Source organism: Salvelinus alpinus, chromosome 5 (genome assembly GCF_045679555.1).
Source record: "Salvelinus alpinus chromosome 5, SLU_Salpinus.1, whole genome shotgun sequence".
Classification (NCBI taxonomy): domain Eukaryota; kingdom Metazoa; phylum Chordata; class Actinopteri; order Salmoniformes; family Salmonidae; genus Salvelinus; species Salvelinus alpinus.
The window spans coordinates 79,867,515-79,885,209 of record NC_092090.1 but is presented as its reverse complement, the minus strand read 5'-3'; the positions used below and the strand labels follow the sequence as shown (position 1 = coordinate 79,885,209).

The 17,695-nt window shown below is 40.0% G+C and overlaps 1 protein-coding gene across 4 annotated transcripts in view; it reads right to left on the bottom strand.

Annotated features, from left to right (window-relative positions):
- Window positions 1-4,487: 4,487 nt before the first annotated feature.
- Window positions 4,488-17,695, bottom strand: part of LOC139576915 (paxillin-like) — a 38,351-nt gene continuing 25,143 nt past the window's right edge. For all 4 annotated transcript variants that reach the window (XM_071403511.1, XM_071403507.1, XM_071403508.1 and 1 more), the window contains 3 exons: window positions 9,228-9,309; window positions 8,992-9,140; window positions 4,488-8,896 (listed from right to left, as the gene is read on the bottom strand). In XM_071403511.1, the coding sequence (XP_071259612.1) occupies window positions 8,630-8,896; window positions 8,992-9,140; window positions 9,228-9,309 (498 nt within the window). In that variant the 3' untranslated portion in view covers window positions 4,488-8,629. The remainder of the gene's footprint in view (window positions 8,897-8,991; window positions 9,141-9,227; window positions 9,310-17,695) is intronic.

Below are 17,695 nucleotides of genomic sequence, written 5' to 3'. Positions count from 1 at the left end.
TCTGAAATCTTCAAATTTGCAATAGTGTTATTACATTTCCAATAACTCACATTTGAATGTTTCTGTGAGTCATCACAAAGATTCAGTTTTAGTTTGATGACTTTATGATCCCTTAAAATAGCAGGTTAGATCTCAATCTGATCAACTGTAGGTTCGAATTCATTGGATATCAGCAATAAATCTATTCTGGACTGTAGACTGTAGAGTGAATTACATAATACAGATGATCTATTACCTGCACCGTGTGCTCTAGGAGGATATATGTCTATGGTATTGTGTAGAACCATATTAAAGTCTCTGCAGAAGTAAAATTATCTACGAATGAATTTGGATTCTCTTCTATATCATCCAACAGTTTTTCATTTGCATTTCTTGAGCTATAACCAGCTATAACCTTACAAAGTGAGAACTGTTCTACAGAAGTTTTAATTACTAAAAGGACCCAGTGACTTCTTGTATCAGTCTTGGTTTGAGAATAGTGACCCCTGCAGAATGATTTGTACCATTTGAAAACCATAGATCATTGCCCCACTGGTTTAAAAAAATTGCACATCTTCTGAGAATTAATGGCATTCTTGTATGAAAAGAGAAAAAAAACATTTATTTTTATTACCACTTTAAAGACAATACAGTCACAATCAGACCGATATTTCACCGGATGTATAAATGTAATGCATCCGGTTGGCATTTCCACTCACTACCAAATATGGTGGTGAGAGGAAGCTCAGTTATTGGCAGTGGGAGAAGATGGAGCGAGATGGATTTTGGCCGACATTCTGCAAATTTTCTCATCGATTAAACATTTAATCTCAAAACAGTTTTCTGTTTCCAAAATAAGAATCTCTTTCGAACAGATTGCACTAAGTTTTGCAGACTTTACCATTTGCCAAAGTTTCAATGTAAATAGTCCGGGTGGCCATTTCATTAATTGTTCTTATAGCTTATTAAGGAGTTTTTTGGGCCTATATTTGTCGCTCCGGTACCGCTTGCCGTGCGGTAGCAGAGAGAATAGTCTATGACTTGGGTGAATGGAGTCTTTCACAATTTAATAATAACAATGTGATGTCTATGTTATGATGTAAAACATTGATTTTTTCAGTGAAACACTGAGTTGAAAGAACATTTTTGTTTGTTCTTTTATCTAAAGAAAGGATGTCATGTATGTACATGTACTTACCTGGAGTGCCTGAGGGTGACACTGTTACTAATTACTACATGTGATCTTTATTATTATTATTATTTTTCTAACTTTTACCCCATTTCTCTCCCCAATTTCATATCATCTGTACTTGCACTTAACCCATGACATCTGATAAACATTGTTATTTTACCCGCATCCCTGCCTCAGTGTGTTATCTTACACACTCCTTTGATATAAAGTTGTTTTTGATGAAAATTATAATGAAAACGTGTCAGTTTGTCACTTTCACGAGGTTTGAGTAATAACATGTTCAACTACTTTAAATATTGTCTCTAATCTAGGTTGTGCCTAAGGAAGAATTTTTAACTTCTCTCATTCTCTCTTCTCTCTCTTTCCACCTGGCTACCCCTACCCCGGTCAACAGCACTGCATCCCCCACAGCAACTCGCCCAAGCCTTCCCCATTTCTCCTTCTCCAAAATCCAGTCAGCTGATGTTCTGAAAGAGCTGCAAAATCTGGACCCCTACAAATCAGCCGGGCTAGACAATCTGGACCCTTTCTTTCTAAAATGATCTGCCGAAATTGTTGCAACCCCAATTACTAGCCTGTTCAACCTCTCTTTCGTGTCGTCTGAGATTCCCAAAGATTGGAAAGCAGCTGCGGTCATCCCCCTCTTCAAAGGGGGGGACACTCTTGACCCAAACTGCTACAGACCTATATCTATCCTACCCTGCCTTTCTAAGGTCTTCGAAAGCCATGTCAACAAACAGATTACCGACCATTTCGAATCCCACCATACCTTCTCCGCTATGCAATCTGGTTTCAGAGCTGATCATGGGTGCACCTCAGCCACGCTCAAGTTCCTAAACGATATCTTAACCGCCATCGATAAGAAACAATACTGTGCAGCCGTATTCATTGACCTGGCCAAGGCTTTCGACTCTGTCAATCACCACATCCTCATCGGCAGACTCGATAGCCTTGGTTTCTAAAATGACTGCCTCGCCTGGTTCACCAACTACTTCTCTGATAGAGTTCAGTGGGTCAAATCGGAGGACCTGTTGTCCGGGCCTCTGGCAGTCTCTATGGGGGTGCCACAGGGTTCAATTCTTGGACCGACCCTCTTCTCTGTATACATCAATGATGTTGCTCTTGCTGCTGGTGAGTCTCTGATCCACCTCTACGCAGACGACACCATTCTGTATACTTCTGGCCCTTCGTTGGACACTGTGTTAACAACCCTCCAGACGAGCTTCAATGCCATACAACTCTCCTTCCATGGCCTCCAATTACTCTTAAATACAAGTAAAACTAAATGCATGCTCTTCAACCGATCGCTGCCTGCACCTGCCCGCCCGTGCAACATCACTACTCTGGACGGTTCTGACTTAGAATATGTGGACAACTACAAATACCAAGGTGTCTGGCTAGACTGTAAACTCTCCTTCCAGACTCACATCAAACATCTCCAATCCAAAGTTAAATCTAGAATTGGCTTCCTATTTCGCAACAAAGCATCCTTCACTCATGCTGCCAAACATACCCTTGTAAAACTGACCATCCTACCGACCCTCGACTTCGGCGATGTAATTTACAAAATAGCCTCCAATACCCTACTCAATAAATTGGATGCAGTCTATCACAGTGCCATCTGTTTTGTCAACAAAGCTCCATATACTACCCACCACCGCGACCTGTACGCTCTCGTTGGCTGGCCCTCGCTTCATACTCGTCGCAAAACCCACTGGCTCCAGGTCATCTACAAGACCCTGCTAGGTAAAGTCCCCCCTTATCTCAGCTCGCTGGTCACCATAGCAGCACCCACCTGTAGCACGCGCTCCAGCAGGTATATCTCTCTGGTCACCCCCAAAACCAATTCTTCCTTTGGCCGCCTCTCCTTCCAGTTCTCTGCTGCCAATGACTGGAACGAACTACAAAAATCTCAAACTGGAAACACTTATCTCCCTCACTAGCTTTAAGCACCACCTGTCAGAGCAGCTCACAGATTACTGCACCTGTACATAGCCCATCTATAATTTAGCCCAAACAACTACCTCTCCCTCTACTGTATTTATTTATTTTGCTTCTTTGCACCCCATTATTTCTATCTCTACTTTGCACATTCTTCCACTGCAAATCTACCATTTCAGTATTTTACTTGCTATATTGTATTTACTTCGCCACCATGACCTTTTTTGCCTTTACCTCCCTTATCTCACCTCATTTGCTCACATTGTATATAGACTTATTTTTCTACTGTATTATTGACTGTATGTTTGTTTTACTCCATGTGTAAATCTGTGTTGTTGTATGTGTCGAACTGCTTTGCTTTATCTTGGCCAGGTCGCAATTGTAAATCAGAATTTGTTCTCAACTTGCCTACCTGGTTAAATAAAGGTGAAATAAATAAATAAAAATCAAATAAATAAAAAATTGGGTGCGTTTGAGTTGTAAGGAGAGAAGTCGGTGGAGGTGCATCTGTGACTGCCGAAAGTTGAACACTAATGTGGTTTTCCGACAGCAAGGCTCAGATCAACATGGCAGTGTTGCCATAGTTTATAAAAGTTTCTCTTAATAATGTATTATGTATCTAACCCCATATCACACACTCACAAACTGAAATCATAACATAATATTGGGTGTACACATTGTACAATCAATTAGTGAGTGCCTCAAATCATATTTGTATATACGGTGCATTCGGAAAGTATTCAGACCCCTTGACTTTTTCAACATTTTGTTATGTTACAGCTTTATTCTAAAATGGAGTAAATTGTTTTTTTCCGTTATCAATCTACACACAATACCCCACAATGACAAAATAGAAACAGGTTTGACACAATCCAGTCTCGGAGCTCTACGGACAATTTCTACCACCTCATGGCATTGGTTTCTGCTCTGACATGCAATGTCAACTGTGGGACCTTATATAGACAGGTGTGTGCCTTTCCAAAGCATGTGCATTCAATTGAATTTACCACAGGTGGACTCCAATCAAGTTGTGGAAACATCTCAAGGATGATCAATGGAAACAGGATGCACCGGAGCTTAATTTAGAGTCTCATAGCAAAGGGTCTGAATACTTATGTAAATAAGGTATTTCAGTTTTTTATTTTTAAAACATTTGCAAACATGCCTCCAGCCACCCAAGCCATAGAATGTTCTCTCTGCTTCCACACGGCAAGCAGTAACAACCTCTATCCACAAGCCATAAGACAACTAAATAGCTAACATAATGGCTACATGGACTGAGTTGACCCTTGTATTTAAAAAAAAACACACTCACAGGACTCTACACACTCACTCACAATGACACATCCAACACGCACAAAATATGCACACACACTTATACACACACAATTTTTATTATTTTTTATTTAACCTTTATTTAACCAGGAAAACTAGTTGAGAATAAGTTCTCATTTACAACTGCGACCTGGCCAAGATAAAGCAAAGCAGTGCGACACAAACAACAACATAGAGTTACACATGGAATAAACAAGTGTACAGTCAATAACACAATAGAAAAAAAAGAAAGTCTATATACAGTGTGTGCAAATGGCGTGAGGAGGTAAGGCAATAAATAGGCCATAGTAGTGAAGTAATTACAATTTAGCAAATGAACACTGGAGTGATAGATGAGCAGATGGTGATGTGCAAGTAGAAATACTGGTGTGCAAAAGTGCAGAAAAGTAAATAAAAACAATAAAAACAACATACAATCATAATTTATGCTGCTGCTACTCTGTTTACCATACAGTATCCTGATGCCTAGTCACCTTACCCCTATACATAGCTACCTCTATCGCTCCAGTATCCCTGCACATTTTAAATATGGTTTAGGAACTGACCCTGTATATGGCGTCTTACTTTCTCATTTTCTTATTTTTATTTATTGTGTTTTTTTGTTCTACCTTGTTGTTTTCAGTGCTACATTGATATTGATTACCGCATTGTTGTGTTTGGCGCTTGCAAGAAAGGCATTTCACTGTACTTGTGCTATGACATTAAATCTTTAAACTAGTTTCAGTCATGTCATTGATCACGTTTGCATTGGTCAAACAAAAACACAATAATGATTGGTTGACAATAGAACATCCCACAATGCAGGTGATCCTGCAGGATGAAGTTGGTGAAGAGCAACTGCAGAAACTTTGGCCTTTGATCACATGATGTTTGTAAAGTTCATGCAGTCGACAAGTCGGACAATTTATATCCCCAGAATACAACTCTTTCAAAGGAGGTGATCAGCAATGGTATTGGACTTGACAAAAGTGATCCACTCTAACGTGCCATCATTGTAAATAATTTGTTGTTAACTGAATTGCCTAATTAAATAAGTAATTATTTATTTTTTATTAAAAATGTCCTCAAAGATGGAAGGCAGGCTGGAGGAGGCGAGATGTGGAACCATTCTAGCCAATGAGAGGGCAGATACGCTTGTGAACAACAGACCATAGAGATAGAGGACTCGTTTTTGTATCTCCATTTTAAAGTAGTATATTTTCTTCTTGTTGACCAAAGTCACCACTTTCATTAACCAGGTTTCCATCCAACCTTTTTATGCTTGTAAAGTACATGTCGGATATTTTTTTTTAAAATATTTATGACAGGCCAGGTTGCTGATGGAAACATCTAATTTGTCTGTAAACTTTCCCAATGTTGACAAAACAAAATACGCTAGACAAGGTGGGATCTTTTTGTGTCAGTAAAATTATTTATGCGAGAAATTTATGTGGAAACGCCATTATGCCCAAATATTTATATAATAACCAACATACCGAAGTAATTTTGGAGTGGCGCGATGATAGGCTGTGTTGTCCTCCCACTATGACCCGGGAAACCATGCAGTTTATTAGGCTACAGATTAAATAAATGATGATGAATTGCACAGGGTGGTGAAAGCGCACGGTGATGAGCTTGATGCTGCTTTCCAATAAATATCGAGGATATTATCCTGGTGACATGATGACCGATGCTTGGCTGCCGTTTGACAAATAAAAATGATCTCACTCTTATTCATAATAACCTCATCATGTAGATAGTCTACCCGCACTGCGAGCCGTTGGTTAGAGAGCACGTGCCAAGACCAGAGTGGGCACATTCGCTATAACGCATGTTGTTTTGGCAAAACCACCAGTAGTTGAAAATGCGATCGACAGCCATTTAAGTTTTTTGTAATGTGCACTACGTCATCACGCACGGCCTTTTATTCTGCAACAACTTTATTTGATGGAAACATCTCGAAATGCGCATATTACTTTTATGCGGATTTGAATATTTGCATGAAAATCTGTTGCCAATTTGATGGAAACCTAGCCCTCACTTCATGGTCTTGTTTTCGTGGACAGATTTTGGGCGGAATAAAACCTCTCGCTTCGCCTCTTCCTCTCTAGGGTTCCTAGCGACAACGCTCTCCCAACCTACTACGGAAGTGTATCGAAGCCGTATTGAAGTGGCATCAAACGAGTGTGGCCCGTTTTGACATAACCCTAGCCTACTCTTTTGCCCTTGATGTGTGGAACGTTGAGAAAAAAAAGTAAGGAAGGATGACAGTAAAAAATTATCAATTGAGATTTACCTTCCACAACAGTATGTGCGGAGTTAACTAGGTTGTGTATTTGCTGCAAAGATGAGTTTCAAAATATGCTTATTGCAAACCGGGATCCCTGCAACGTCCATGCCCTAGTCTTACCCCATTGAAGTTGAAATGTAAAATTCAGCACTATGACATCTCAAATGAAAAGGTGACAAGGGACACAATTTCAATAAAAAAACTCACTTTGGTTAATAACTGCCAACTACAATGATTCTGAGTAGACAAATGGTTAAATGATTTAAATAAAACAATGAACAGAGATTTACAAGCTCTGGGTGTAAATCCCTGAACAAGATACAGACCCAATAAAATTATGTGATAGATAAGAATACAAGCCCACAAACACAACTGGTGTACAGTAGATCCTGCACATTGCACTCAGACCAATATCAACACACATTATCCAGTGGACTCACACTGACAGAAATCTGAAGAGATAGTCCAGGACTCCCCTTCTATAAACAATAGGATTCCTTGCTGGTCTCCCCAGTGTAAAAGACATTGCATTGATATATTGGCACAGAAAATAGATAGGCTTATTCCTTGAAAGCATCACTTGGATAGAGTCAAGAGGGTTGTTGAGTTAAATGTTTGCAGCTGCACACAGTATTGTTTGCATAGAATCTGTGTACGTACATAAGGGGTTATAACGCCTTGTGCTGTATTCTTCTATTTATTTTACAAAAAGTGAAACTCAATGCACAGTAACTTCACATAGGCTCAGCAAATGTCACAGATATTGAAAAATAGAAAAGCATCTCTGCTTTGAAATTTCTAAGAGGATTTCTCTTAATGAGTGGTTATTTAAACTATTAACTGACCAGCGCTTTGTATACAGTATTCTCACAGTAAAATGTAACCGTTTCCTGTATGCAGAATAAATTCAATTGTTTATCGTGGCATACTCTTTTATACTGCATCAGCACTTTCTGAACATAAAGGAAACTCCAAACCAGTCCAACTAAGGGTTAAGCTCTAAAGGACTGAGTAGGCAGTGGAGAAGGTGACAAAGTAACAATATTATCCATCTCCCCATTTGTCGTTATACGTGACTCCGATTTTCCAAACAGAGGGAGTCAAATATTATTTGTTGTAAATTAATATCTTTTCAAATACATTTTATAGAAACGTTCCAATATACATTAAATCTAAATTGTAACATGTCAGCATTCGTATGTTTGTCAAACACCAAATGCTTGTGTGGAGGTGTTAATGATTGTGTCACAAGGCCCTGTGTGTGAAAATGAGTCCACAGGGGTCTGATGACACGACCATGTGCTTCACAAGTACTAAAATAATGACTGACCCACAGCCTATTTCCAGTCAAAGCTACAATGACATCATTATATGCATCTGTTCTGTTACAGACAGCAAACAAAATAAATCTCACCGAGGCCTTTGCTTTAGCAGTTGAAATAAGGCCTCAGCTGATAAAAAAAAACGAAACAATGACAGGTCAACATCTCCCTGATCTAATAACATGACACATTTCAAATGGTTTTCAAGAGACACTCAACCAGTGAGCAGCAACTTCAAAACACTTCCATGTACGTATTCCATGTGTTCTTACAGTGTTCAGCAAGTATTTACTCTGACTGCAAAAGCAAAGCAAAACTATTTGGGTTTGAAATCACACTATTCTGAGCGTCACAGAGAGCGCACAGGCAGAGACCTGATATGATTGTCCATTACACTTCAAGGGCCAAAAAGAGAATGCTGGAATCTCACATACTACCTGAAACACACACACTTTTGTCATACACACCATCAGTATACAGCCATCCCTCTAAAACAATTCAAACACACACAATCCAATTTGCACACACTACCAGAGCTACACAAACACTTTCTGATACAAGCTTGTGAGCCACACACAGAAAATCCACTCCCTAACTGAAGAGCTTCACAAAGCAGCCCTGGCAGTAGGGCTTGTCGTTCTGATCCTTGAAGGTGCCCTTGTTGAGCTGCTTGAGGCAGAAAGCACAAACAAAGTGCTCCGGGTGGAACTTCTTGCCCATGGCTGTGATGCAGCGGCCGGTGATGGGCTTCTGGCAACCCGAGCAGAGGGAGCCGCGCTGCTCGTGGTAGTGCACCTCACAGTAGGGCTGCCCATCATGCTCAAAGAAACTCCCATTCACAAATGGGGTGAAGCACTCCTACATACCCAAACAGAGGGAGAGGAGAGTAAGTACAAGTCAGGACACTTCAACATGAATGCCTTTATATAAAGGGAAATATGCTGATTACAGACCCTGCAAACAAAGCACTCTGGATGCCAAAGGGAGTTTAGCGCAGAGATGTAGTTCTCCAGGATGGCTCGGGCACAGCCGCCACATTTCGGCGCAAACATGTCAAAGTAGTCCTTCCTACAGTACGCCTTCCCGTCCTTCTCATGGAAGCCTTCAGAAGACATACAGATCATGAGTTCTGCACCTGACTCTAGAAAATGGTCATTTCAAGTGAGCTCCAAGAATGGGTAAAACTCACCTTCTGAGCCAAAGAATGATCCACACTGAGCACAGAAGAAGTGTTCAGGATGCCATGTCTTGTCCAACGCAGTCACAACTTTCTGTAAACATAGGAAAAGTTACTCTATGCTAGCTGCCATTGCTACACTGGATCTTTGGACTGCCTAAGTTGTAATAATATACACTGAACAAATCAAGATTTATTTATATAGCACATTTCAGACATGGAATGCAACGCAATCTGATTTACAGGAAAAATTAAATAAACAACAAAAATAAAATATTTACTACACAACAAAACACAAGATAAAAAACAAAAGGATGACTAAAATATGTTTCAAGATCTCTTAAATATGTCCACAGCTTCAGCCCCCCTCAGGTTCTTTGGCAGGCTATTCCAGAAGCCGGGGGCATAATAACTAAAGGCTGTCTCTCCATGCCTCTTGGTCCTAGGTTTTGGGATAGTTAACTTCTCACGAGTCACCAACCCTGATCCGGTAGCACACCCCCCCCCCCCCCCACTGAGTAGCATAGCTAGCATAGTAACTTGTAGCATCTAAATATCATTAAATCACAAGTCCAAGACACCAGATGAAAGATACAGGTCTTGTGAATAAAGCCACCATTTCAGATTTTTAAAATGTTTTACAGGGAAGACACAATATGTAAATCTATTAGCTAACCACGTTAGCAAAGGACACGATTTTTTTTACTCCCAACAGCTTTTTCCTGCGTCAGTAGCTATCACTAATTCGACTAAATAAAAATATATATAGCCACTAACCAAGAAACAACTTCATAAGATGACAGTCTGATAACATATTTATGGTATAGCATAGTTTTTTTTTTGAAAAATGTGCATTTTTCAGGTATAAATCACAGTTCTACATTGCAGCTGCAATCTGAAATAGTGCTGACCCAGCCAGAACAATTACAGAGACCAACGTCATATAACGAATTACTCATCTTTAAAACATTTCAGAAAAATACACAGCGTACAGATATTGAAAGCCCAACATCTGGTGAATCCAAACAATATTTCAGATTTATTAAATGTTTTATAACGAAAACAAAATGTAGCGCTAAATTAGCATAGCTATACCAGGCAGATTCGGCTAGGCGCCCACGGCCAGTTCACATGCACAACAGATATGATATAACATCGTAAATTGGGTCTTACTATGGCTGATCTTTCATCAGAATGTTGATCAAAGTGTCCTTTGTCAAGATGAGTCGTTGGTTCCGTTCAGAATTGTTCCTTTCCCACTCCATTTAGCACAGGTACTGGTCGAGTGGCACGGATCTCTCAAACGTAAATAAAATCAGACAACGGAACACCACAAAACTCCCGAAAAAATTCAAATAATCTGATTAAACTATATTGAAAAAACATACATTACGATGATCTGGTCACATGTATCAAACAAACTTCGAGACGGAGATAGTTTTCATCCATAATGGCCGCACAACAGAAGACAATCGCAGCTACAAGTCGCACGATTTAGACAACCGGAAGTTGTCGGTCACGCCAAAGAATTAGCTCTCATTTCACGTCAGTCCCAAATAAACAAGATATTTTTCCTCTGACGTCCTCTTGACACCCAGAGGAAGGCCAATGAGGTGTGTTTCGGGTCATAAGGGGCACGACCATATATAGGCAGAGCGTTGAAGCTGGCATACACATCTTGCTTTTTTCTTCTTGGTCATGGAAAGTGCTGTCAAATGACTTCTGTATCACTCAGAGACAAAATTGAAACGGTTTTAGAAACTAGAGATTGTTTTCTTTCCAATGGTATTATTTATATGCATATAGTAAGAGCAATAATTGAATAAGAGGCAGTTTAATCTGTAGAGCAAATTATGCTAATGGGAAAATAGCACCCCCTGTATTCTCAAGAAGTTTTAAAAGGCCAGTGCCTGAGGGACCTACTAGGTACATAACTTAAAAGCATGTCTGACTTGTATTGGGGTGCACAATCGTGGATTGATTTGAAAACCAATAGAATAATCTTAAAATTACTTGTGCAGAGACCTTAAACCTTTTCTCAATAGGGGGGGCGCTGTTTTCACTTTGTAAAGAATCGTGCCCAAATTAAACTGCCTCGTACTCCATTCTAGATCGTACAATATGCATATTATTATTACTATTGGATAGAAAACACTCTCAAGTTTCTAAAACCGTTTGAATTATATCTGTGAGTAAAACAGAACTCATTTTGCAGCAAACTTCTTGACAGGAAGTGAAAAATCTGAAATCGAGGCTCTGTTCCAGGGCCTTCCTATTAATTTGCTTGAAATCTATGGATATACATGCACTTCATACGCCTTCCACTAGATGTCAACAGGCAGTGGGAGGTGGAATGGGGTGTCTAGCTTGATCTGAGGTCGAACAAGAGCTTTTGGAATGACGTGTCTGGAAAAGTCATTGTCTTCGAAGGCACGAGAAGGAACCCCAGATTGCCTTCTGAAAAGCTTTCGGTATACACGGTAGATATCTCCGGCTCTGATTTTATTTGATAGATGTGATAAAAACATCATAAAGTAGTTTTTTTCAACCGAGTTGTATCAGTTTATTGAACGTTAATTGCGAGTTTTGGAATTTTCTTTTCTTTGCGTGAGGTGAAGTTGGGCACGTTTGCGCCACATGGCTAGCTATGGTTGCTAATTCGACAGGCGAAGAGGACATTCTAAAACCAAACAACGATTATTCTGGACCAAGGACTCCTTGTACAAGATTCTGATGGAAGCTCAGCAAAAGTAGGAACCATTTATGATGTTATTTCGTATTTCTGTGGAAAATGTTTAGTTCCATTTTCCGCCCTTATTGCGGGCGCTGTCTCGCTATAACGTAAGCTGTTTGTTATGGTAAAGTTATGTTTTAAAATCTAACACGGCGATTGCATTAAGAACTAGTGTATCTTTCATTTGCTGTCCAACATGTATTTTTTAGTAAAGTTTATGATGAGTTATTTGGTCAGATTAGGTGAGTGTCAGAAATATATCCGGAGATTCTGGGAAAAAGTTGCTACATTTTCACAATGTATAACCACGGTTTTCAGCTCAAAATATGCACATTTTCGAACAAAACATAAGTGTATTGTATAACCTGATGTTATAGGACTGTCATCTGATGAAGTTGGTCAAGGTTAGTGAATAATTTTATATCTTTTGCTGTTTTTTTGCGATCGCTACCTTTGCGGTGAATGAATGCGGTTGTGTGTTTGGCTATTGTGGTAAGCTAATATAATGCTATATTGTGTTTTCGCTGTAAAACACTTAAAAAATCTGAAATATTGGCTGGATTCACAAGATGTTTATCTTTCATTTGCTGTACACCATGTATTTTTCATAAATGTTTTATGATGAGTATTTAGGTATTTCACGTTGCTCTCTGTAATTATTCTGGCTGCTTCGGTGCTATTGGTGATTGTAGCTGCAATGTAAAACTATGATTTTATACCTCAAATATGCACATTTTCGAACAAAACATAGATTTATTGTATAACATGTTATAAGACTGTCATCTGATGAAGTTGTTTCTTAATTAGTGACTAATTATATCTCTATTTGGTCGGTTTTGTGATAGCTACCTATGCGGTAAAAAAATTGTCAAAATATGAGGTTGAGTCTTTTGCTATTGTGGTTAGCTAATAGAAATACATAGTGTTTTCGCTGTAAAACATTTTAAAATTCAGAAATGATGGCTGGATTCACAAGATGTGTATCTTTCATTTGGTGTCTTGGACTTGTGATTTCATGATATTTATATGCTAGTATTTATTTGTGGCGCTATGCTAGGCTATGCTAGTCAGCTTTTTACTGATGAGGATGCTCCTGGATCCGGGATGAGTACCAAGTAGAAGTTAACACCGGTGTAATGTGTGCTCTCCATCTGGTCTTGGTCAGTACCCATGCTGCAGCATTCTGTATGTTTTGCAGTTGACCAATGGCTTTCTTGGGTAGACCAGACAGGAGAGCATCTAAAATAACACCTTGGTTTTTTACCTTTATTGCCCGTGAATTAAAATGTGGGGCAAGATTCTCTGTGCTTTGGCTCTAACAATAAGCACCTCGGTCTTGTCTTGATTTAGCTGGAGGAGGTTGTGAGCCATCCAAGTATTTAAATCACTAATACAGTCTAATCATTTATCCGTGGAGCTAAAACCCTCTGGTGACACAGAAAGGTAACGTTGTGTATCGTCTGCGTAGCAGTGAAAATCAATACTGTGCTTTCTGAGAACTCTGCCAAGGGTAACATATATAAACTGAGCAGTACCAGATCCAAAATCGAACCTTGTGGAACACCACAAGTGATATGTATAATCTGAGTTATGTTCACCAAGGGTGACAAACTAAAACAAATTAAACCCTTGACCCGTTAAATAGGTCCTAAACCAATTTAGAACTGGACCGGAGAGGCCAACCCATCTCCCCAGTCTGTCCAGAAGGACATCATGGTCAACAGTGTCGAATGCAGCACTTAAATCTAAGAGTACAAGGACAGAGAGCTGTTTGGCATCTGTGTTGGCTATAAGATCATTTACCACTTTAACTAAGGCTGTCTCTGTGATGTGGTGGGCACAACAACCAGATTGGAATTTTTCAAAAATAGAGTTGGCACTAAAAAAAAAAAAAATATATTGCGGTTTGAAAACCAATTTCTCCAGAATTTTGCTTAAGAATGGAAGGTTGGAGATTGGCCGATAATTGCTATGAGCTGAAGAATCTAGATGACTTTTCTTCAGAAGGGGTTTCACTATAGCAGTTTTTAGTGCAGTGGGGAAAATCCCTGTGAGCAGGGAGTGCTTAACAGCTTGCACTTCTTCAGATATGCAATTAACCTTTTCTCAATCTAGGGGGTGCTGTTTCAACTTTGTCATTTATCGTTCCTAAATTAAACTGCCTCGTACTCAATTCTTGCTAATACAATATGCATATTATTATTACTATTGGATAGAAAACACTCTAGTTTCTAAAACCGTTTGAATTATTTCTCTGAGTGAAACAGAACTCGTTTGGCAGCGAAATTCCTGACAGGTACTGCAAAATCTGAAAATGTTGACTCTGTTCTAGGATCAGTTTAAAACTCTATGTATCCTATGGGTCGACATGAACTGCACGCGCCTTCCCCTGGATGTCAGTAACCAATGAGAATTGGAATGGAGTTTCTAGGCAGATCTGAGACCATATAAAAGCCCATGGCATGGGGGGTGCACTCTTTTCATTGTTCGTCATGGCGCAAAGCAGGACCTCAGCATGGCGTTCTGAAAAGCTCAAGTTATCGGCCTTAGATATATCCTGCTCTGATTTAATTCGATATAGGTGTTAGAAACATCATAACGAAGTTATTTTAAACCGAGTTATATATATATAGTTATGTATATTGCGATTTTCAGAATTTCCTTAGTATTGCGTTTTGAAGATTTGGGCATGTCTGCGCCACATAGCTAATGTTTGCTGCTATTTCCAAAGTTGAAGAGGACGTTCTACAACCGAGCAACGATTCTTTTGGACAAAGGACAACTTGCCCAAGATTCTGATGGAAGCTCGTCCAAAAGTAAGAGCTATTTATGATGTTAATAAGTATTTCTTTGGAAAAATGTAAAATGATTTGTCCGCCATTAATTTCGGCACTGGTCTGGCTGTAACGCACACTGTATGTCTAGTAACGTTAATTTTAAAAATCTAACACAGCGGTTGCATTAATAACTAATGCATCTTTCATTTGCTGTCCAACCTGTATTTTTTAGTCAAGTTTACGATTAGTTATCGATTAGATTAGGTGCCTCTCCAAGATGGCGCCGGCCAGAATGCCTGAAATGTTGCTACTGATCACATTGTATAACCACGATTTGTGCTGCTAAATATGCACATTTTCGAACAAAACCTATATGCATTGTGTAATATGATGTTACAGGACTGTCATCTGATGAAGTTTATCAAGGTTAGTCAAAAACTATATATCTTTTGCTGGATTGTTACGATCGCTAACCTGTGCTGCTGGTAAATTGCTTGTGTTTCTGGCTATTGTGGTAAGCTAATATAATGCTATATTGTGTTTTCGCTGTAAAACACTTAAAAAATCTGAAATATTGGCTGGATTCACAAGATGTTGGTCTTTCATTTGCTGTACGCTGTGTATTTTTCAGAAATGTTTTATGATGCGTATTTAGGTATTTGACGTTGGTCTCTGTAATTATTCTGGCTGCATCGACGCTATTTCAGATTGCAGCTGCAATGTAGAACTGTGATTTATACCTGAAATATGCACATTTTTCGAACAAAACATATGCTATACAATAAATATGTTATCAGACTGTCATCTGATGAAGTTTTTTCTTGGTTAGTGACTATTTATATCTTTATTTGGTCGAATTTGTGAACGCTACCTATGCAGTAAGAAAATGGTAGAGAGAAAAAATCCCGGATCCGGGATGAGTACCAAGTAAAAGTTAAAAACTGTTTTGAAGAAGGTGGTGGGGATAGGATCGAGAAGGCAGGTAGAAGGCTTAAATTGAGATATCACCTTCGCGAGCATGTCTGTATCAAGCAGGGAAAATGAATCCATAGTGCCTTTGCGTGGTAGGCTAGGGCACATATCAAACTTCTCATCAAGTCTTGCTTGACTGATACCCAGCCTAATGTTAGTCATCTCTGAAATATGCCGCAAACTCATCACATTTAGATGTGGAGGAAAGTTCACATAGGTTTGCAGGGGTAGCATTTATCAGGCATTAAAGTTATGAACTAAATCATCACAAGAGGCAGGCAGAATAGGTGGTGGAGTATTGTTCATACACTCAATAAAATCTGTAGCAACTTCAGAGGTAAGATGGCGATTCTTAATGCGTTCAGTATTACCCTGTGCTATGGGCAATAAGGTAGTACAAAATACAGTGGTGATCAGATAAAGCAACAGAGGATATGTCAATAGAAAGCCCCTTGGTAATAACCAGGTCCAGAGTATGGCCGTGGTAACATTTTGGATAAATTCCATAGAACTCAAAAGATTCATGAATTCAATGGCCTTGGAGTCAGTCTCATTGACAAAATGAATATAAAAAAATTATTATAATAATAAATAAAATAAAAATAATCGCCCAACACAATGATTATATCATATTGTCTATTGTCCTTGAACTAGTTCAGATAAATCAGTAAAGAAAGTAGGGCAGTGCTTTAGTGGCCTATACAGGGTTATGGCCCGCACTGGTGGCTGACATTTAAACAGTATAGCATGCTGCTCAAAAGATCCAAAGTCGCCAAACAAAATGTCCTTACAGCTGAGAGCATTAGTAAAGATAGAGGCTGTCCCACCACCCTTTTTCCCTTTTCTGATGAGTATGAAAAGCTGGAACCCCGGGGGGAGGCTTCAATAAGAGCGGCACAACAGGTCTGATGACAGCCATGTAACTGACACGCTGTTGTATACGTCGATCCAGAGTATCCCAAACATGTTCAATTTGTGACATGTCTGGTAAGTATGCAGGCCATGGAAGAACTGGGACATTTTCAGCATTCAGAAATTGTGTACAGATCCTTGCGACATGGGGTCATGCATTATCATGCTGAAACATGTGATGGCGGAAGATGAATGGAACAACAATGGGCCTCAGGATATCCTCACGGTATCTCTGTGCTTTCAAATTGCCATCGATAAAATGCAATTGTGTTCATTGTCTGTAGCTTATGCCTGCCCATACCATAACCCCACTGCCACCATGGGGCACTAGTTGACATCAGCAAACCACTGGCCCATATGACGCCATCTGACCGGTACAGTTGAAACTGGGATCTAGCCGTGAAGAGCACACATCTCCAGCGTGCCAGTGGCCATCAAAGGTGAGCATTTGCCCACTGAAGTTGGTTACAACGCCGAACTGCAGTCAGGTCAAGACCCTGGTGAGGACGACGAGCATGCAGATGAGCTTCCCTGAGACGGTTTCTGACAGTCTGTGCAGAAATTCTTCAGTTGTGCAAACCCACAGTTTCATCAGCTGTCCAGGTGAATGGTCTCAGACGAGCCCGCAGGTGAAGAAGCCGGATGTGGAGGTCCTGGGCTGGCGCGGTTACACGTGGTCTGCGGTTGTGAAGCCGGTTGGATGTACTGACAAATTCTCTAAAATGACATTGAGAAGACTTATGGTAGAGAAATGAAAATTCAATTCTCTGACAACAGCTCTGGTGGACATTCCTGCAGTCAGCATGCCAATTGCACATGTAATGAAACAGCAGGGAGCAGGTCTTGAACCCTCGACCTTCTAGCCCGAGGTCCGGCGCGCTATCGACTGTGCCGCAAAAGCATGCTCAAGCGGCAGAGTCGATTTCCGCGCTTATAAACCCAGGGTCGTTACACTACTCCCTCCTTTCAAAGAGCGCGTCCTCGCGCTAGCTTGCGACTTTACGTCTTACAGGAACGCGCTCACCGGCCAAGCACACGCACTGTCGTGGATGCGAGGTCCAATCACTTCAGACACCAATGTAATG